Below are 22,161 nucleotides of genomic sequence, written 5' to 3'. Positions count from 1 at the left end.
AAATCCAATTCAATTCAGAGAGGTTTCCCCTATCCCACCTGATTTAGACCTTCAGTCTCACACTCCTCAGCATAGGGCACGCCAATCAGCATGAAAGCAACTGTACACAGTTGATCTATTTGTGCCTTTATTAAATATAAGCTCAACTACCCAGTCCTACTGTCCAAAACAAGGAGGCAATGACTGGGGAGAGGAGAAAGAGTCTAGGATGTGGCATAAACATCAGCAAAGCCACCAGCACTTAGATTGTAGAGTTTTATATGGGGATAAGTACGACTGATTGCTACATCCTTTAAAACGTGCTGGGGAGGGGGTGGGATCTGTACTCTCCTCACCATGCAGACAGAAAACACAGGGGCAAGTCATTGTCAAGAACTGTGCTAAGCAGCTGCTACTACACAAGTGCTTTTAATCAGTTTTCCACTGCCTCTCAGCAAAGTCAAAGATAGACAGGCCACCTTACAGGAAACTTCATTCATACCTTTAAGAACTAATTTAAGCTACATGCTGGTCATTTGGCTACACGCTAGCCACAACTGTGTTACAAAGTAGTTTTGCTATAGTAGAAAATGTGGGCGGGGAGGTTAGATTCTGTTCATCTGAAAATGTAGGGAAGCAAATTTCTTACTGTGGTTTTCTAACTGCTCAACTATTGACTCTTCTGAGCTTAGAAGTTAGAAATGCATTATTTGTTAATACTTGAATATACATGGATTTCCTCATCTGCTAGTAATCCAGCTAGGTACCTTCCCCACTACTTACCTTTTGGCCTTTGGAGTGACTATAAAAATCATCTGGCCAGACATCCTTACCAAACATGACATCATCATTTAGGTATATAAACTTCTGTGACAGCCCTTCGATGCGATGGATGTGACTTTCAATAGCAGGTGAACTGAAAGTAGGCAAGTGACTCACATTTCGGAAAACATCCTTTTAACAGAAAAACCACACAACAGAGAAAGAGGTGAATGTGAGTTGTTCTGCTTTGGTTTGGCCTTTAGAAAGAGAAGAGAGGAGACAGGAAGAGGTCAAAATAGGTGGAGCTGAGAAGCTCAGGGGGAATGCACTTATGAGAAAGAAGAGAACAGGAAACACGAGCCCTGTATTTGCAAAGTCATGCACCTGGTGAGTCACTATCGTCACTCGAGGATTGTCAAGGTTCAGCCAGGATGGAATCTGTCCATTGGTGACAATGAAAATATTCCGAACCCATGGCGCATGCCTTTCGATAGATCGCAGTGAGTATCTCAGTTCTTCGTTATCTTCAAAGCGGCTGGCAGACACATCTTCATCCTGCTTGGACTGGGAGATGGCAGAAACATCTACACATAAATACCCGAAGAACCCTAAATCCCAGCTAGTCTTCCTGTCTTGACTCCCTGCCCTCTGCTTTGGCTGACTTTTTTGTTGTTGTTGTTTTGAGATAGGATCTCCCTGCAACCCTAGCTGGCCTGGAACTCCCTATGTAGGCCAGGCTGGCCTTGAACTCACAGAGATCTGCCTGCCTCTGCCTCCTCAGTGCTGGGATTAAAGGTATGCACCACCACACCTGGCTTCTGGCTGACTTTTAAAGATGGAGTTTTAAGTTTAAAAAAAAAAAAAATCACACAAAAAAAACTAAATATATTTTTTAAAACTTGGATGCATCATCTCTTTACTACACTTTACATAAAGGGTCTTGGATCTAACTCTTGCTTTTTTCAACAAGTATCAAACCAATGGTAGTAAATGGAAGTTAAGAAAAGTTCCAATCAAGGCATCTCTCATAAGCCCTCCTCCACCTAAAGAACTACTTGTAAACTTTTCGTATTTCACATTCTTCTAAGGCTCTCCCAATTGGGCTATTTTGGCAGAGGCAAACATTTCTAAAGTCTTAACTTGAGCTGTAGAGGAATCTGCATCCTTTACCTGGCTGATGGCACTCAGATCCCATAACAGATAGGCAGGGCTTATGGTCAGTTCTTTTCCATTGATGGTCATGTTCTTCTTAGTTTGTTTGTTCAGTTCTTGGAAACCTTTGGGGTTATTCAACTTTAGAAGAGCTACACTGGCCTCTGAATACAACTGTAGCTGCCAGATAAGAAGAGAGATACATATGGAAAAACGAGGAATAAGCATCTCTAATTCATAGCTTTACATGAATTGATTGAATAATTGAGAGAGGGTTTCATGACATAGCCTAGGCTGGTCTTAAACTAATGGCACGCCTTCTGCCTCAGACTTCTAAGTACTGAGATTACAGGTATGAGCCACCATGCCCAGGTTTTTACCTTTAATTTTGAAATATAAAGATAGTATCAGCAAAAAAGATCTAACCAGGTAAGAAGCATTATCCAGATGAATGCAACAGACCAGATGTTAAAAACAAGGAGTGAGCTGGGTGTGATCACTCATGCCTTTAATCCTAGCACTCAGGAGGCAGAGGCAGGTGGATCTCTGGGAGATCCAGGCCAGCCTGGTCTACATAAAGAGTTCCAGGCCAGCAGAGGCTATAGGGAGACACTGTTTCAAAAACAAAGAAACACAAGAAACAAACTAAAAACCAAAACCAAGGAATGGAGGGAGGAGTGGGGAATAGGGCACCTCAGGCCTCACTTGTAGCCACTCCTCCATGCTACCAAGAGAGTCCAGATCTCCTGAGAAGTGAGAATCCCTGGACACAGGGTCTCCCTGTAGCCTCAGCTAGCCTGGAACTCACTATGTAGACCAGGCTGGCCTCAAACTCATAAAGCTCCTCCTGCTTCTGCCTCCCAAGTCTGGGGCGGTTAAAGGCATGCACCACCACGCCTGGCAGAATCCCCCACTCTTTTATAAAATCCCCTCAAACTTTCAGAGCTGGCGCAAATGTTTTTTGATGGCAATGCATTCAAACAAAACACATGCTCTAGACAACAGCTCCTGACTTTGTTCTAGAATATTATCAATATGATTTATATTGGGGAAAAATCCTACGAGGAAACATTGTTGGATTAGGTGACTTTGTATATGCAGCTGGGCATCTTGCCAGTTTTCCTGCCTCATGCCTAGAACAAATGTCTTTGACCAAGCTGCCTGAAGTGAGCAATCATAAACCTAAGAGGAAACAGTAACAAGTTTTACAAACAGTTCTCTCCACTCTATCCCTGTTACACTACCTTCATGTGTACTACAGTTACATTCCATAACAGTTTCCTATGAAAAGAGGTTTTCAGATCAGAAACTGAGGAGAGGGGTGAAAACCACCCCAACTGGGGCAGAAAATCCTTCTGTGGAACTGGCTCTTCTGCCAAAGCGGATGGTGGTCTTTATAAAACAGAAGAAAACACAAATTATAATGGGCTCATTCTGGATTCTATATTTGTACAAATATAGTTAAGGATAGTTAAGACTATCCTTAACTCATTTTCTAAGTAGTTCCCTGAGTTTCCAGAGACACCCAAACCAGAGGACAGCATTAGAATTCCATATCTATCCTTTTCATTATGCAGGCCATTAACTCTCACCACCAACTATGCGTAGGTGTGAATGGGTGTACATGCACATGTGTGGATCACCTTCCTGACTGTGCTTTTACTTTGACAATCCTGGCATGCATGGAGTTAGCTCTCACTGTGGTTAACACCCACTTCTGTGTGTGGTGGGGAATGGAAAGCAGTCTGCCAGGTACCTCCCCCTTCCTTTCTAAACCTCTTTACCCCTTTCTTCACACTCACTGGTTCTCACCACACTTGGAGTGAGAAAAATCATTATTCTAGAATAAATATAGCAACTTAATATTCTAATTTAATTTTAAATTTATTGAGAAAATATCAATATCCTGATGGCTTTTATCCAAATTGCTTTTACCATGGAAATTACTTTAAAACATCACATATGTTCTAAAATTTTATTGATTTTTAACACAACTTAAGATAAAATAAGAATCTAGAAAAAGATCTTAGGCTAACACATTCCTGCCAGGTGATTCTTAATTTCCAAATTAGAGCAAACATCATTTATCATTAGAAATTTATTTATGGTAGCATTTTTCTTTTGCCTAGGTACTATTCATTAGGAAGAGCCAATTTCACAGAAGCTACAAATACAACATCACACACACACACACACACACACAAAAAAAAAAACAAAAAACAATGAAGCTGAATTGCCTTAACATGTTTACACACACACATTTTTCCCCCTGTTGGCACTGAGGATTGAACCTAGAGCCTCACACATGCTAGGTAAATGTTCTGCCACTAAGTGACACTCCCTAGACCTCTTTTGACTTTTTTATTTTAAGACAGGACACCTCACCAAGTTGCCCAGGCAGGCCCTGGACTTGCAATCTTCCTACCTCGGCTTCCTAAGTCTGTGCCACCAGGGCTAGCAACTTGTCAAATTTTAACTTGGTAATTATAGCATTTTAGCTACAATCTCCACCACTGACTGAACACGTAATACGTACAGGACACTGCGTTAGATGATTAATGAGCCATAGCTGAAGAGTAAGGTCAGATCTGCACGGATCTAAGCCTGAATGTGCCATTCACTCAGGCTTGTGCTGGTAAGGCAGGGCTGGCCTGTGAGAAGCACTGAGATAAATGATACCTCTGCCACAAGTGGAAGGTGTGACTGGAACAGAGGGAGGCAACTGGCAGGCTGGCTGGGTCAGTGAGGACCTGCTGGGTAATCTGCTGGCTGAGCTGAGCTCCAGGAGCCAGAACCTGGCTCTTCTGATTCCAAAGGAAATGACCAACTCTCTCGGCTCTGTCCACCACAGCAAGCAGTCCAGGGACCTCCAGCCAGTGTCAGAGCAAGGAAATCATCCAGCTTGACTAGGAAGCAAAGCAGGAGGCAGGCCCTCACCAGGGCCATGTGCCCAGCTCTTGTAGACTCCCAGGCCCTCACAGAGATCCCGAGTTCACTATGCCCAAAAGGCTGGGGATTTCCATCTTGAGACAAAGAAAACCACACAGAATCTTGTTTTAATGCTTACCAGTATGAAGAGAAGTTGTTTAAAGAGAATGTATGACTGATAAAGGAGGAAAACAGGCTGAGGACGTAAGTTTAATGGTAGAGTGCTCAACTCTGGAGTGTCAGGTGCTAGGTTCCAACCAGCATCACCAATTTAAAAAGGGTGGAGGGGGGTCAAAAGAAAAAAAATTAGGACAGTGGATTAAGATGTTTTAGAGGTTTGCTTTTTTTTTTTTTGAGACAGCGTCTCATAGTGCATGTAGCCCTGGCTGGCCTGGAGGGAACTCGCTCTGTAGACCAGGCTGGCCTCACAGAGAACAGCCTGCCTCTGTCTCCTGAGTGCTGGAATTAAAGACGTGTACTCTATCACACCCGGCTACTTTATAGATTTGTTTAAACAACTTGAAAAATCTTAAGACTCAGAGACTCACAGCATTATTTTAAATTGACATCTAATTTCATTTCATAATTTATATTGGCCTTTTCTTTAATAAAGATGTAACACTGAATTTATCTTTATTTTAGCAACTTAAAAGTATACTTTTTTATAATCTGAAAAATTTTTACTTATTTGTGTGTAGGGGGCACATGTGCAACAGTGTAGATGTGGAGGTCAGGACAGCATGCAGGAGTCTGTTCTCTCCTTCCAACATGTGCATCTCTGGGACTAAATTCAGTTATCAGGCCTGGTGGCAAGCACCTTTACTCTCTGAGTCATCTAGTCAGTCCATATTAGCAACCTTGCCTAGGGATGGTTTCTAACTACAAATACGTCAAAGATCAGACAGAGGTTCTCTCATGATAACCATACAATAATTGAAGAGAGATGAAAAATATCGAACTTTAAAGGACTATTTCTAAGTGTAAGATTGCCATCATTGGCTACACGGAAATGCATGAGAAATATCCTCGCTGTCCACTAGGTGGCAGCCCAATCCCGTACATCTTCAATACTTTTACCAAAAGGGTATTTTGCTAGAAGATTCGAGGCTAATATTAGTCCTGAGATATAACAGCATATCTAATTTTGATCACTGAATTTCTTTGTACCAAATGTCATTTATTTCTGAAAACTGATGTTCAGTGAGACTGAGTGGTGCAGTTTCTGCCTAAGGCCGGAGTTCTTGGCCCAAACTGCTCTTCCTGTTTTCATCGCTGTTGTGGGATTACAGGTCTGTGTGCCAACACCTGCTTTAAGCAGTGTTGGGGCTCCAACCCAGGGCCTCTGGTCTGCTAAACTGGCATTCTGCCCATTGAGCTACATCCTCAGCTCCAATAATTTCTGACATACCTAGAAACATACTTTGACCATTTTGTACTGTGCATTAATACAAATCGAATTCTCAGCATTTATGACTATAAAATAATAATTTAAAAATCAGGGGACTGAGAGATGACTCAGTGGTTAAGAGCACTGGCTGCTCTTGCAGAGGACCTGGGTTTGATTCTCATTACCCACATGGCAGCTAACAACCATCTGTAATTCCAGTTTCATGGGAATCTAACTCCCTCTTCTGACCTCCAAGGGCATTGCATGACATGGGTGCACTTATATACATGCAGGCAATACACTCATATCATAAAATAAAAATAATAAAATATTTTTTTAAATGTCAATCAACTGAAAAACACTGAAGCTCTGCATTCTACAGTATCAAATATTACTAAGATATAATTATTTATGTAAAAATAAATGAACATATCGATCAATAGTATGCAAGTTTGCTTTCAATTTTGATAAACGGTACGCTATATGTATACCAAAAAATTATCTGAAAGTAAATTTCCCGAGCCAGCAAGATGGCTCAGTGAATAAAGGCATCTGCCACCAAGCATGACAACTTGAGCTTGATCCCTAGGATCCATAAGGTGGAGGGAACTGAATCCCTCCTGCAAGTTGTCCTGTGACCTCCATATACACTCACATGTGGTGGCATACACACACACACACACACACACACACACACACACACACACACACCAGATAAAGAAAATGTAAAAATGTAACAAAAAATTTCCTTGAGATTCATTATCAGTAAATGTATACCAGTTTCCTAGATCTATATACCTAGAGTCATGTCAACATTTCTTAGTCAAAAGGGTTGAGAGCGTAAAGGTTTAGAGCCCTGAGCTAGAGAACAGAAACCTGAATGCTACTAAATATCCTACGATCATGGGACAATCACAGTGAAGTAAGGCTGTGACAAGTGCAGAGGTCAAAGAAACCTCTTCTAGAACTGAATATTCAAAAGGTTAACAAAGGCATTTCTATAAGAAATTATATATGTGGCTAGAGAGATGCCTTGGTGCTTAAGACACTGGCAGCTCTTGCAGAGGACCCAGATTCAATTCCCAGCACCCACATGGCAGCTAACAACTGTAACTCCAGTTCCAGGAGAATCTAAGGCCCTCTTCTGACCTCCGCAGCACTGCATGACACAGGTACACTCACAAAAATGCAGGCAACACACTCATAAAATACACATAAAATAAAAATAATAAATATTTTAAAAAGAACTTATATCACTGCAACTTTTTTAAAAATAAAATATTTTTAATTATATATGTGTGGGAGGTATGTAGACATTTACATGAGTGCAGGTGTCCATGGAAGCCAGGTGTCAGATCTCCATTGAGATGGAGTTATAGGCAACTGTTAGCCACTCAACATGTGTGCTGGAAATCAAACTCAGGTCCTCTGCAAGAGCAGTACGTGCTCTTAATCACTGAGCCATCTCTCTAGCCCTCCTACAAATTTTAAAGGGCTCAAAAATTCAGAAGATAGAACATTTATTTATTTACTTATTTACTTATTTATTTATTTATGTCTTTTTGAGACAGGATCTCCCTGTAGCCCCAGCTGGCCTAGAACTTGCTATGGATACCAGGCTGGTCTTGAACTCACAGAGATCCACCTGTCTCTGCCTCCCAAGTGCTGGGATTAAAGGCACGTGCCACCACACTGAATTGTTAAATTCAGGTTATTCAGAATCTTTTAGGGGAAAAAACATTTCAGTTACTACCAACCAAAAACCAATTAGCACCTTTTAGTGATCTGACAAATCAAGGCTACTAGATCTTAATATGGTTTGTCAGAACAAAAATCAGATTCAGAATTGTTTCATCTACTGTTTGTTTTAGAAATAAAGCAAAAAGGAAGGATGTCATGTCTTAAAAGTCAAGTATATAAGATGTTTTCATGGAAATCACTAAAGGTACATTAGTAACAATATCACATTGTTAGTATGCCTATCCAAAATGCTTGGGACCAGAGGTTTCAGTGTTAACAGACGTTTTATTTTGTTTGAAATATTTACATATACATGTAATGAGATATTTGAGGGGTGGAACATGAGTCTAAATATGGAATATGAATGCTTCATACATGCCTTATACACATAGCCTGTAGGTAATTTAATACAACATTTAAAATAATTCTGTGGGAAGCCAGGCGCGGTGGCGCACGCCATTTGTCCCAGCACTCAGGAGGCAGAGGCAAGTGGATCTCTGTGGGTTTGAGGCCAGTGTGGTCTACATAGTGAGTTCCAGCCAGCTGCGGCTACAGGGAGACCCTGTCTCAAAAAGACAAAATAATAATAATGATGATAATTCTGTGGGGTTGGAGAGATGGCTCAGTGGTTAAGAGCACTGGCTGCTTTTGCAGAAGATCCAGGTTCAGTTCCCAGCACCCATATGGTGGCTAACAAAAGTCTGTTAACTCCAGTTCCAGGGGATTCAATGCCCTCTTCTGACCTCCATGGGCACTGCAGGACACAGGTACACTTACATACATGCAGGCAATATACTCATACACATAAAATAAAAATGAATACATTTTTAAAAACTGCATAAAACTATCTTTTTTAAACTTTTTTTAAAAAATTAATAATTTTTATTTTATGTATTTGTATGTATTGCCTGCATGTAAGTAAGTGCACCTATGTCGTGCAATGCCCATGGAGGTCAGAAGAGGCTGTTGGATCCCCTGGGACTGGAGTTATGGACAGTTGTTAGCTGCCATGGGGGTGCTGGGATTCGAACCCGGTATTCTGCAAGAACAATCAGAGTTCTTAACCACTGAGCCATCTCTCCAGCCCCAAAACTAACTTTCATATTAAGTCATACACCCAATTGCACACTTGTAGTGTCATGTTGGTTCTCAAAAAGTTTTACATTCTGGAGGATTTTAGAGTTTGAATTTTCAGACTAGGGATGTTTAACAAAGCTCTGAGGAGTCATAGTGCAGGTGAGTCACTATGCTGGTACCACTTTTCCCATGCCATTCCTTTACCTAAATAATAGTAAACCTACCCAGGCTTCAGAGAACTAGAGCAGATACTTGTATCTGAAAATGTCCATGTCCCTTAATCACGCAGACCTTTCCTAGCTCCACCTGTGTATTAGTTACTTTCTTATCATTGTGAAGAAACACCTCACTGAAACTGCTTAAGGGAGAAAGGATTTACTTTGTCTTCCAGGTTGAAGGAACGGGCCCATCAAGCAAGGAAAGTACAGTGGCAGGAGCTTGAGGTTACTTGCTCACTCTCAGCATACCAGGAAGTAGAGATAGAACATGAAGTGCTGCTGGCCTATAAACCCAAGGTCAGTCCTCCAGTGACCCGCTTCATCCAGCTGGGCCCCATCTCCCAAAGGCTCTACAGCCACTCAAAACGGTGCCACCAGCTGGGCTCAGGTGTTCAAACACAAGCGCCTGTGGAGCACATTTCGCAGCCAAAGCGAAACAACATGGCAGTTCTGTTTGTTGTAGTCTACTTATTCACACACTATCTTGTTCTGCTACCCAAATACTCTGTATGTGCCTCCCCTGCTTCTAACTGTGATTTACATACTTGAGGCCAAGGTATACATTCTCCTCCCTCCTACACACCCACTCAGCAACCACGATCACTGAATTATACTTACTGGGAGAATTTACTTATGAGCTTTGGGAAGATATCCCACCTGCTCCTCCTATGTTACAGAACAGAACAAAACAAAATCCCCAAATAAATGGAAAAACCCTACTATGAATGAAAATGTCTAAAAACACAGAGGGATTTAGAATGAACAAAAAATAACAACAATGGGTAATTTAAGACAAATGCTGTATCCATCATATCTAAAAATTCTAAAGATAAATCAGTAGGTAACTAATCAGGTTATAAGAGGGCTCACATCAAAGTGCCTCAAACCAGAAAACCTCTGAGATAAAAGAGCTTGATTTATAAGACTATGGGTATACTTACATACATGCAGGCAATAACACTCATACACATAAAAAGAAATAATTCAAATTCATTATCTTACAAATAAAAGCATTTTCTAGTCCCATGTCTCCTCCTTAGGAAAAAAAAAAAGCAGGACATACAAAGACAGAGGTCAGTCTAACAGCACACTTCTGTATCAAAAACTGGGTACAGTGCAAACAAATCAAAGTTCTACAACGGTTTCCCTTTACATTCAAGGCCTGGCAGTCCCTATAGTCACAGTGCAATCCTTTAAGAGCATCTCTTGAGTGGCCCCCTAAGTGTCAGGCAATCCTCTATGTGGGTGTGCAAAGATGAACAGAGTAATACCTGTTCTGAGATCAGCACACTTCTGTATCAAAAACTGGGTACAGTGCAAACAAATCAAAGTTCTACAACGGTTTCCCTTTACATTCAAGGCCTGGCAGTCCCTATAGTCACAGTGCAATCCTTTAAGAGCATCTCTTGAGTGGCCCCCTAAGTGTCAAGCAATCCTCTACGTGGGTGTGCAAAGATGAACAGAGTAATACCTGTTCTGAGACGCTCGGCACCTGGAGAGAGGGTCTGTGGGACACAGCTGGCCCTGCCTGACCCGAGACCACAGACCTCAGCAAGACTTCCTGGAGGAGCACAGAAGGATGAACTGATCAAGTTGCTCCGGTCCTGAAAGTTCAGTGTCTTACAGCCTTTCCGCTCACATGCTACATGCACCCCTCATGCAACACCCCCAAACTGAGCTCATTTTCACCCAAAATCTTGCTTCTCCCACTGCAACTCAGTGTGGGGAATGCCATTACTTCCATCTTTGCTGAAAACATTCACTTTTCCTTTCAGATTTTCTTCTTCTCAACAGCTTATCAGCATATGACACTGAGTAGCTTTCAGATATTTTTGGAACTATTCCCCATCATTGGCATCTCATGGCCAAGACCCATGAACAGTCTCACAAGGCTGTCTGTGAGAACCACAACTGAACTAATTTTCTTGCCTCCAGCCTCTTCCTGTCTAACTTGTACCATACCTGTCCCTACTTTGTGTCCTCTGGCCACCAACCCTCCCTGGCTCCAAGATAAAGTCCAGGCTTCTTAGTCATCGAGACCATGCTTGTCTAACTCCCCAGTATCATTTCTAACAAAAATCCTTTCAGAACTCTGGTTCTAGGAAATGACTCCATGGAAACACTGTCTACTTCTAAGCCCCGAGCTCTTTGTTCAAGCTGTCCTCAGATATCTTGTACAAACCATGATTTAGAACTTATCATGCCCCCAAATAAGTGCTTTTATCCCCTTGGTCATCCCTAACACTGTCCATGGCACACAGGAGGTATTTGATAAATATAATCTAGATGAACTGGGAACCCATGATAGGAAATTTCATTCTAAGAGAACATATAAGAAAACCTGGAAGCAGGGGCTGGAGAGATGGCTTAGAGGTTAAGAGCACTGGCTGCTCTTGCAGAGGACTCTAGTTTGGTTCCCAGCACCCATATGGTGACTAACAACCATCTATAACTCTAGTCCCAGGGGATGGAACACTCTAATATGACCCCCGTGGGCACTGCATGACACCAGTTCACTTACAAGCATGCAGGCAATACACTCGTACAAATTTTAAAACAAACCAAACAAAACAGGAAGCAGAAGCTAAGGGAACAGTTGAAGAACTGGGAGCTGGAGAGATGGCTCAGCAGGGTAAGTACATGCCACAAAAGCACTAGGACCTGAGTGTAGATCCCTACAACCCCCATACAAAGAGGGCATGACTGGTGGGGGAGGAGAGACAGGCAGATCCCTGGAGTTCACTGGCCTGCCAGCTTGGCCAACTGGTAAAGGTCCAGAATCTAAAATTAAGGTGAAGATTGATCAAAGAAGATACCTGACATCAACCTCTGGCTTCCACATACACCCATATCTGTATACACTCATGCATACACCCACAGGAAGCCACATACTCGAACCCCCCCACACAAGAAGAATGGAGCCTGAATGCTGCCACACCTGTTCTTCCTTGCTCTCAAAGTCTCCTGCCTTTTCAAGCCATAAAGCCTCTACGCTTTGAAATCAAAGATAATTTTACAGCCAAGTGCGCTGACACATGCCTTTAATCCCAGCACCTGGGAGGCAGAGACAGGCAGATCTCTGGGAATTTGAGGCCAACCTGGTCTACAAAGCTACTTCCATGCTAGCCAGGGTTACACAGTAAGAGCCTGCCTCAACAAAACAAAAATAAAGATAACTTTTATACTATATGTAAACAAATTCTCAAAAATGCAGTCACACATACAAGTATCCTAGACCCTGAAGGTGATCACAGGTGTAAGAATCAGGAAAACTTGCAGTGAATGTCACAGACGATTAGTAAGGCATTTGAGGGGAGCCAGCCTTCACAAAGACAAGCTGGAGATACAAACAACTCTCCACCTGGGGAAATGAACTGTGGAAAGTTCTTATGATACATGGAGTCTGTGGGCACTCCTTGTCCAAATGACGTCACTACTCTACTTTACATCCACATGCACACATACCAGGCTACCCCCAAATAATCTGCCAATAGTCTGTCAGTATTTGGAACTGTCACCTTTGGCAGTACACACCTACTCACCAGCAGGCATATCAAGTACAGTTGGCACTGGGGGCAGCTGCGACACACCAGGATGTGACAGACACGCCAAAGCAGAAAATGGAGAGGTACAACGAATCCCTTGTTTCTTTTAAAATTTGTTATTGTGCAATTATAGAAATAGATTTTAAAATATCATTCTCTCTGGATAAGGGAGTTGATCCAACAGTCAAAAGAATAAACTTACATGTACCTGTAATTCTAGGACTTGCAGCTAAGAGGCCAAGAAGATGAAAGAAAAGTTAATCTACGGTTTTAACTGCTCAACTCGGTACTAAAAATAGGAGGAGGGGATGTGGTATCTATTTTAGAGTAACTGCAGATAAACAGTAAATTCAATCCAAATGTAGCTGAGTGCTATGAAAGAAGGAAAGTGGGGAAAGAGGGGCAGGAAGGGGAAAGACAGGAAGGGAGAGGGGGAGAAGAGAGGGAGGGCAAAAAGGAAGGAACGAAGGAACAAAGGAAGGGAGGGAGGGAGGGTAGCTAGCTATGAGGGAAAATATGAAACAGAAAAAAATAGACGTCATTCACACTGTTTAATATAAACACAAGTCAATGCATCTTAAAACCTGTGAAACCCAGTGAAAGGGGAAAAAGAAACAATCATTCCACTTTGGGGTGGAGTGATTAATGCAAGAACTGAGTAATAACTCCCTTAATGGGGCTGGAGAGATGGCTCAGCAGTTAAGAGCACTGGCTGCTCTTGCAGAGGACCTGGGCTCTGTTCCCTAGAACCCACATGACACCTTCTTGTGGTCTTAGCAGGCACTGCATGACAATGGTGCACTTACATATATGTAGGCAAAACATTCATACACATAAAATAAATAATGACTATTTTTTAAAAGAACTCCCTTAATCCCCTTCCATTACCACTTCCTTCAGCATGCCCCCATAAACTGTTCAGGAGGAAGAAGTAGGAATCAAGCAAGCTAAACCCAGCAGCAGAACTCAAAGAGCATGACTTTATGAATTCAAGAACCAAATCCCAACAGCTTCAGAGGCAATGACTTTGTGCCTTCTCCTCTAAGAGAAAAGACACTCATGTTTCACCAGCTGGAACATCTGACAGGACAGTAGGCATCCTGACATAAAGTCCACTAGAGAGCACATCCATATGGACTGTGTCCTGACTCTATCAGGCAACTGACTCAGAAAACAGTAAGTGCTAAGGAAAAGGCCTGTCACACACAGGCTGGCCTCCAAAGTCAATCCTCACAAAAGAATTAACAGGTTAGGGCTGAAGGATAAGAAGTAGATATACATTGGAAATACATCAATGCCTGGATTAGCTATTAATGAATGAGCGTTTCACACCATCAACATTATAAATATCTCAAGCATAATCCCCTTATGAATGAAAGCTTTTATAAATAGGCATGTTAGAGTTCCTACTGTTTTTATGACTTTCCCCATCCCCTCCTCCCAGGCCTCCATTTCCTCACACCACAGTACTGTGTTTTGTACACAGTATACATCCCAAGCAGTGATGACAACAACTTTGTCCCAATTGAAAGTAAGGAATAAAGCTGCAGATGACTCTTAGTGGTAGAGTATTACCCAACACAAGACACACACACACACACACACACACACACACACACACACAATAAATAAAGTAAATGCAAAAACACACAACAACAACGTAATGATAAAAAATTTTTTTGAGAGACTGAGTAAGATGGTGCACATCTTTAATCCCAACACTCAGGAGGCAGACTCAGAGGCAATATCCATGAGATTGAGGACAGCCTGGTTTACATAGTGAGTTCCACGCCAGCTGTGGTTACAGGGAGATCCAGTCTCAAAAAAATATATTCTTTTTTTAAAACAAAACAAAACAAAAACAAAAACAACAACAACAACAACAACAAAATAATGGCCTTTGGAGCTAAGTGTGGTGGCAGGCATCTGCAGTCCTAACCACTTGGGAGGCTGGGGCAGGAAGACCACTTCAAACTCAAGATCAATCTAAACTACACAGTAAAAAAAAGTCTCAAAAAAGAGAGTAAGGAGTGAGGACTTCTGTATAGCGTGCCCTTTCTGACAGCACACTGAGACAGAAGAGACTCCCTCTTTGTCTCTTATGGTTGCTGGCTATGCACAGAACCAATGTACCATGGGCCAGGACAGAAGGGTCATGCATGAAATGAGATGTGCCATGCTGGTGGCTCCTTTTCTGTTCTTACCAGTTTTATTTTAGAAGAAAGATTTTCTGGCAATTTTGTTTTCAGTTGACTTGTTTCCTTGAACGTTGGTGGAAATCCACTCAGGAATGCCAAATCTTGCATCAGCACTAATCCAGGGACCTCTTTATCTGTTGTCTAAAATAAGAGAGAAAAAAAAAACCCTCAGTTTACTTTCCATACCATGAAGCTGGTGAACTACTGTGCCTTTCAAACTTCAAAAAGGACACTGCTATTACACTCATTAGCACCAGTAAGCTAGGCTCCGAGAAAAGGTTTTGAAGGAGCCAAGCACGGTGGCACAGGCCTGTAATTCCAGCACTTACAAGGTTAAGGCAGGAGGATTACAAGTTCAAGGTCAGCTGAGACTACAAAGCAAAACAGTGGAAAACCATACAATTAAATTGAAAATGACATACCAGGTAAGCCCTCCAAATGGTCTGTTTGGCAAAACTGTTTCCTTTGAACAGTCCAGCATGGGCATCTTCAACTACAATAAATGATATAAGAAACAAGCATATGTTTAATGAATACACTCATCTGTGCTCTGGCAGAACACTGTGCACAGCATTTTGGGAGCTACTATAGTAGCACAATACATAGTTTTGAAAAGGTAGTTGGAGAAGACAAAATTAGCACATCCAACAAAGGAGGAACAATGTAAACCAGTGTATAATTAAGCATCACATTACGCACTGCCAAAAGAGAGCTTTATACAGGCACCAGGATGCTGTATGGAAGTAAACACACTTGAGCTGGAACCACAAAGGAGAAATGACAGGATGACAGAAAAAGCACAGCTATAAGAGCAAACGTGGTTGAGAAAAAAACCACTGACTACAGGAAAACCTCTGGGGATGTCAGTACTAGCAAACAATAACCAGAATAAGATAAGAGGAGTGGGTGGCTTAAATAACATGCAGAGGCATTTATATGGACAGCAGGCAGCTACCTTATAGCCTATATTCCCTTAAGAAACAACTTTCAGGGCTAGAGAGATGGTTCAGCCGTTAAGACCACTGACTGCTCTTGCAGAGGACCTGGGTTCGGTTGCCAGTGCCCAAATGACAGCTAACAACTGTCCATTACTCCAGTTCTAGGGGATCCAATGCCCTCTCCTGGCCTCCGTGGGCTCTGCACACACCAGGTGCACTTACACTTACAGGCAAAACACTCCATACCCACGAAATAAAAATAAATAAAGGATTAAAGCAGCTACTTTCTTACAATGAAAGCTTCAAATTCATTAGGTGATGTGGACTAGAGATTAGTTGGTGTAGGAGGGCACAGTCTAACTTCAAGAGAAGTATGAAGCGAAGGACATCAGAGGCTTAGCAAGTGCTGACATCCAGGATGGAAGAAAATGGGAGTGTCAGGATGGGGGCTCTAATCCTGATCTTCCAGATGGGCAAAGGAGGTAGCTTCTGCAAATTACAGTCTGGGAGATGGATGGTGGCCCCAGGCAGGAGTCTCAAGCATACTACAGAAATAGACCTGGCAGAGCACCTGCCTAGCATGCACAGGCCCTGGGGAGAGGAGTGAGGAAGAAAGACATGGAACGCTGGAACAAATGAAGCTTTGAAACACAGTCTAAAGGAAGCACTGGGCCAGGAGTGATAGTTCACCCTTATAATCTTATAGTCAGGAAGCTGAGGCAGGAGAACTGTCATGAATTCAAGACCAGCCTGGACATAGTGGATGCTGGGCTAGCCAGGGCCATACAGCAGTATCCTATCTTAAAAGATCAGCACTACCAGCAAATCCCCCCCAAAGCACAAACACTAGATGTTAGGAGTAAAGGTTACTTTCAAATAAATTTATCAGGTAACTCTCTGTCTCTGTGGATATGGTGGGCTCTGCACTCAACTGGAGAATTCTAACAGGTCTGGTATATGTAATACATACTTGCACGTAATCTTGGTAAAGTTGTCACAACATTCTCAGGCTGTCAACGTATTTATAGATATTCAGGTTGGATAGTCAGCCATTCTGACTGAATTACACAATCGTAACCAACCTGGAAAAATGTTTTAAGGTTTGCCACAAGTTCTTATTTTGATGAACGCTACATCAAAGTTTTTGAAGAAACAGGAAACATGTTTGTGAAATGTGTAGACAAAGCTGACAGATGTTCTTTTCCTGGCTAACAGACTAAGGACTCTCCAAATGTTTGAGCAATGAGTCAAATCTACCAAGATAAAATCTACAAACAAAAGTAAGGGGGCTGGAGAGTTGGCTCTGGGGTTAAGAGCACATGATGTTCTTCCAGGGGACCAGGGTTCAATTTCCAGCACCCACATGGTGGCTCTGTCGCCCTCTTCCAGCCTTCACAGGCACTACATACATACCAGTAAACATACAGGCAATTAAAACAAAGGTAAGATCTTTGAGCACCAGAAGCCAGTTATACAAACACAGGAAGTATTTGACCACTGACACACATCTCACCAAGAAATCAGGTTGGACTGATATTCAAAACATCCAGAACCCAAACACTTCTCATTCTCACTGTATCTGTTCTGAGCCACCTTCACTCTTGCCCGGATTAGGACAATTTTTGTGCCTCCTCTGTGCACAGCAAACTGATCCTTATGGAACAAGTCAGATTGTTACACCAATGATCCCCATCACAGTCTGGGTTAAAGACAAAGCCCTCAAAGTGGCAACAATGACTGACACACCACCTCTACTTCTCTGGACCCATCTTTTGCCTCCCCTCTCTTTGTTCGCTTCATTTCAGTCATACTGGCTATTCCTCAAAACATGGCAGGCACATTCCTGCCCCAGTGCCTTTGCACTAGCTAGTCTACTTCTCCTAATAATAATTTTTTTTTGGTCTTTTTGAGACAGGGTCTCCATGTAGCCCCAGCTGTCCTGGAACTCACTATGTAGACCAGGCTGGCCTTGAATTCACAGAGATCCGCCTGCCTCTGCCTCCCGAGTGCTGGGATTAAAGGCGTGAGCCACCACACTTGGCTAATAATTCTTCTTTTAATTTTTAAAGATTTTGAAATTTAATTTAACTTAATGTGTATGGGTGCTTTGCCTGCATCTATATAAGTGCACTATGTTGATGCCTGGTGTCCTTGGAAGCCAGAAGATGGTGAAAGAGCCCTGGAAACTGAAGGTACAGTCCGTTGGTAGCCACTCTGCAGGTGCTGGGAACCAAACCAGGGTGCACTGCAAGGGCAGGCATTGCTCTTAACTGCTAAGTCATCACTCCAGCCACCTCCCCTTTTAATTCTTTCTTCAGTTATTCATGTTACTGGCTCCCTCACCTTCACATTTCATTCAAAAGCTACCCTCTTTATGAAGCATGTTCCTACCATTCAATTAGAATTCTTGCCCCCTTCTCTGCCTGGTATTTCCTTTCCCACTTTCCCTGTTCAATCTTTCTCTACAGCATTTATTTTCTACAAACTATATAATTTACTTATTTGGCATCTTAATTATTCACTTATTTACTACAGACAATATATCCATCTGTTCACTTGTACTTTCCCCCCTGGTAACAGTACCTGGCACATAGTCAGCACTTAATAATTAAGACTGTTAATTGAATAGGTGTGCTTTCCCTGTAGAGTGAGCCATGGGAAATACAAAACTCACATCCAGTTGACATAGCTTAATAAGTTTCTGTTTGTTTTCTTTTCTTTTCTTTTCTTTTTTTTCTCATGCTGAGGATCAAACCCAGGGACTTGCCCATGCTAGGCAAGGGCTCTACCATCCAGCTATAGCCTCAGCCCAGTGGATACACTTATGTAAAGGTATCCTGAGAAGAACCATCTAGAACCAAGAGATCAAGAATGAAAGGTTCACTCCTTATACCCCCTCTCTCTGTGCACAAGGAACACATTTCACCTGTGTATGAAAATTATGAGGAAGCAGATTAGTTTCTTCCAAAAGCTGGTTTAGCCTGGAGGTAAAATGCGTGGCTGCAGGAAGACATCTCATCCTATAAATCAAAGTGGGTACTCGTGACTGGAAAAGCCACTTTGCTGAGGGGTCCAGGACCAAGCTGCAAGACCAGATGGCTGACTAGTAAAGTATGAAGCAGTTCAGAACACACCTTCCCGGTAGAAGGGGGACAGGCTTAAAGTCATATAGAATTGCCTCTCAGCTAAAAATAACTTCAGTGCTAGGAGAAGCACTCTTGACATTAACCAGGCTGTAAACTGGTGTGAGGCAAAGTTTTCCTCTCAAACAAATTACCATAAACCCCTGTGCAATTGAAAGTAAATTATGAGTTAAGATTACAAGAACCTTGAGAATGTACGAAAGCAAAGATAAAATCACTGTGACCCTCCTAGTCCTGAAGCTCCAGGAAGACAGAACTTGAGAGGGCTGGGAAAGAACAGGAGGTGGCTAGGGTGGGATTATGGCACAAGTGATGGCCTGGCACCTCCAGAATGACCACCTATCAGCATGATGAAGGGTGCACCGAGAAGAGTGGCAGGCACAGCCAAGCACACTCCGCACACCAGGAAAAGCAGTTTATAGCCATGTGAAAAGCAAATATATACTACTGAAGTACTGTCTTCAAAGAGAGAGTGAACCAAGGACATCAGAGTTTTCATATTTATTTTCCAGTGCATGCTACATAGAGAATGTTACAGGCAGACAGAACAGCTAGGCCTTTGTTAAAGGAGTTGTGAAGGAATTCAGATTGCTGTGAAGGAAATAAAATGAGTAAGTAGGAATCTAAGAATTGTTGGCAAAATAAAGGTTAAGTGATAGGATGAGATTAATTATTAGTTATAAAGTAAAAGGTAGGGAAGAGGCAAAGATGGTTCCAAAACTTTGAGCTAGGGGCTGGAGAGATGATTCAGCACTTAAAGAGCACCTGCTCTGCTTCCAGAGGACCTGGGTTCAATTCTCAACACCACGTGGCAGCTAACAATCATCCATAACTCCATTTCCAGGGGATCCAACACCTTTTTCTGGCCTCTTTGAGTACTGAACACATGTGCTTCACATACATACACGCAGGCAAAACACTGATACACATTAAATAATAAATAAATAAATAAATAATAAATAAAATAGCTGGGCGTGATAGCACATGCCTTTAATCCTAGCACTCAGGAGGCAGAGGCAGGCAGATTTCTGTGAGATTGAGACCAACATGGTCTACATAGTGAGTTCCAGGCCAGCTGTGGCTACAGGGAGACCCTGTTTCAAAAAGAAAAAAAAGAAAAGAAAAGAAAAAGAGCTAGAAGATATGATATAGACAAAATGCCACTGCATGTTGTGGAGGAAGCTTGTAACTCCAGCTCCAGGAAATTCTGATGCCTTCTTCTGACCTCTGTGGGCATTGCACGACACAGGTGCACTTACACACACGTAGGCAGTACACTCATACACATAAAATTAAATAAAGAAATTTTTTTTCTCAAAAAAAGTTACATGGTAGAAAAATAGCCTCTTTGAAGCAGACCAAAGGTCATGGCAGGGTATTCAAAGCCAAGGGTGCGGATGGGTCCTGTGTAGAGTGAATGTTGCACAGTCCTCTCCTGAGGAAAAGCTTAGGAAGATAATACAACAAATACTCTTTTGCTTTACTCTGAGCATTTTAAGTTTGTCAGACATTTCTGAAAAACTCAATCATTTCTGCCTTATTCAGAATTTGTTATTCTGAACATCACGACAACATGATTTGAAAACACACACACACACACACACACACACAAAAAAAAAAACAAAAAAAAAAACTTACCATCCTTAGAACTGTCAAAAACAACAACTGAGACATTAGTAGAAGGATTTTTCGGTTTTGCAACATTGAACATGTCACTGGCAGCATGAAAAGATGGATAGAGAGACGGCAGGTCCTTCAGGGTGCTGCTGGCCGGCAGGGGTGGGTCCAGGACGAGCATGGGCACCTTAACGCAGTGCGTCAGCAGACATTCCAGCTGCTTCTCACTGTGGAGACAAGCCGACAGCCTCAACCACATGCCTGAGATTTCAGGAACAAGGAAAGGCTTGTGGCCACTACTAAATAAGGGAAGATTTTAAAATGCCATAGCCTATTTACAAGTATGATACATTAATAAGTGAGAAGTACTAGGCAGGTGTGATGGCTCACAGTTGAAGGCTAAGGCAAGAGGATCCATCATGAGTTCTAAGCCAGCTTGGAGTATGTAGTGAGTCTCAAAAAAATAAAATCAAATAAAAATTAAAAAATAAGTTTGTCACTAAAATTTACCGGCTTAAAAATTCACAAGAAATTACGTACTTCATTACTATCATTAAAAAAAAAAAGGCCAGGTGTGGGGGCACATGGGAGGCAAAGACAGGTGGATCTCTATGAGTTCAAGACCAGCCTGGTCTACATAGTGAGTTCCAGGCCAGCTGGAGCTACAGGGAGACCATGTCTCAAAAAGACAGAAAAAAAAAGGGAGACCACAAAATAAAAACAAAACACTGAGGGCTGGAGAGTTGGCTCAGTGGTTAAGAGCACTGTCTGCTCTTACAGAAGTTTGGGTTTGGTTTCCAGCACCCACATAGAGGCTATCAACCATCCATAACTCCAAGGAATCGACAACCTCTTCTGCAGGCATTACACAACTTGGGTGCACTTAAATACATGAAGGCAATACACTCATACACATAAAATAGAAATAATAATAAAAAAAACTTAAAAATGAAAACAAAAAACACTATTTGTAGCCAGGTGTGGTGGAGCACACCTTTAATCCCAGCACTCAGGAGGCAGACAGGTGGACCTCTGTGGGATGGAGGCCAGCCTGGTCTCCCTAGTGAGTTCCAGGGTAGCTATGGCTACTGAGAGACCCTGTCTTAAAAAAACAAAACAAAACCCTATTAATATGGTTCTAATGTGAATCAGTGTATGAAATATTTCTATCTGAATAAAGGAAATACCTTAAAAATTACTCAAATAAAAGAAACGGGCAAAGAACATGACTAGAAAATCCCCTAAGTGGAACCCATAATTCCTAGAACAACACATAAAGCTATTCAACTCCCTTTGCTGATAATCGAAGAAATGCAAAAGAAAACAACAGTCACTCTTTGTCCATTTAGCACCCCTTAAAAATGACGACTGAGCTGGGTGTGTGGTCCAGGTCCATGCATTTAGTCCCAGCACTTGGGAGACAGGAGAAGACGGATCTCTGTGGGATTGAGACCAGGCTAACTGGGGTTACAGGGAC

The 22,161-nt window shown here is 42.1% G+C and overlaps 1 protein-coding gene across 1 annotated transcript in view; it reads right to left on the bottom strand.

Annotated features, from left to right (window-relative positions):
- Gnptab (N-acetylglucosamine-1-phosphate transferase subunits alpha and beta) overlaps nt 1-22,161 on the bottom strand; it is a gene marked incomplete in the record, with an annotated part of 86,761 nt that overhangs the window by 26,909 nt on the left and 37,691 nt on the right. Inside the window, 6 exon segments of the mRNA XM_029563335.1 lie at nt 763-933; nt 1,126-1,305; nt 1,912-2,073; nt 14,993-15,127; nt 15,409-15,479; nt 20,706-20,911. Coding sequence (XP_029419195.1) covers nt 763-933; nt 1,126-1,305; nt 1,912-2,073; nt 14,993-15,127; nt 15,409-15,479; nt 20,706-20,911 — 925 coding nt within the window.

Source organism: Nannospalax galili, unplaced genomic scaffold, assembly GCF_000622305.1.
Source record: "Nannospalax galili isolate Female #2095 unplaced genomic scaffold, S.galili_v1.0 scaffold415, whole genome shotgun sequence".
Taxonomy (NCBI): domain Eukaryota; kingdom Metazoa; phylum Chordata; class Mammalia; order Rodentia; family Spalacidae; genus Nannospalax; species Nannospalax galili.
Note: the sequence above shows the minus strand (reverse complement) of the source record. Positions and strands in the feature narration are given on the sequence as shown.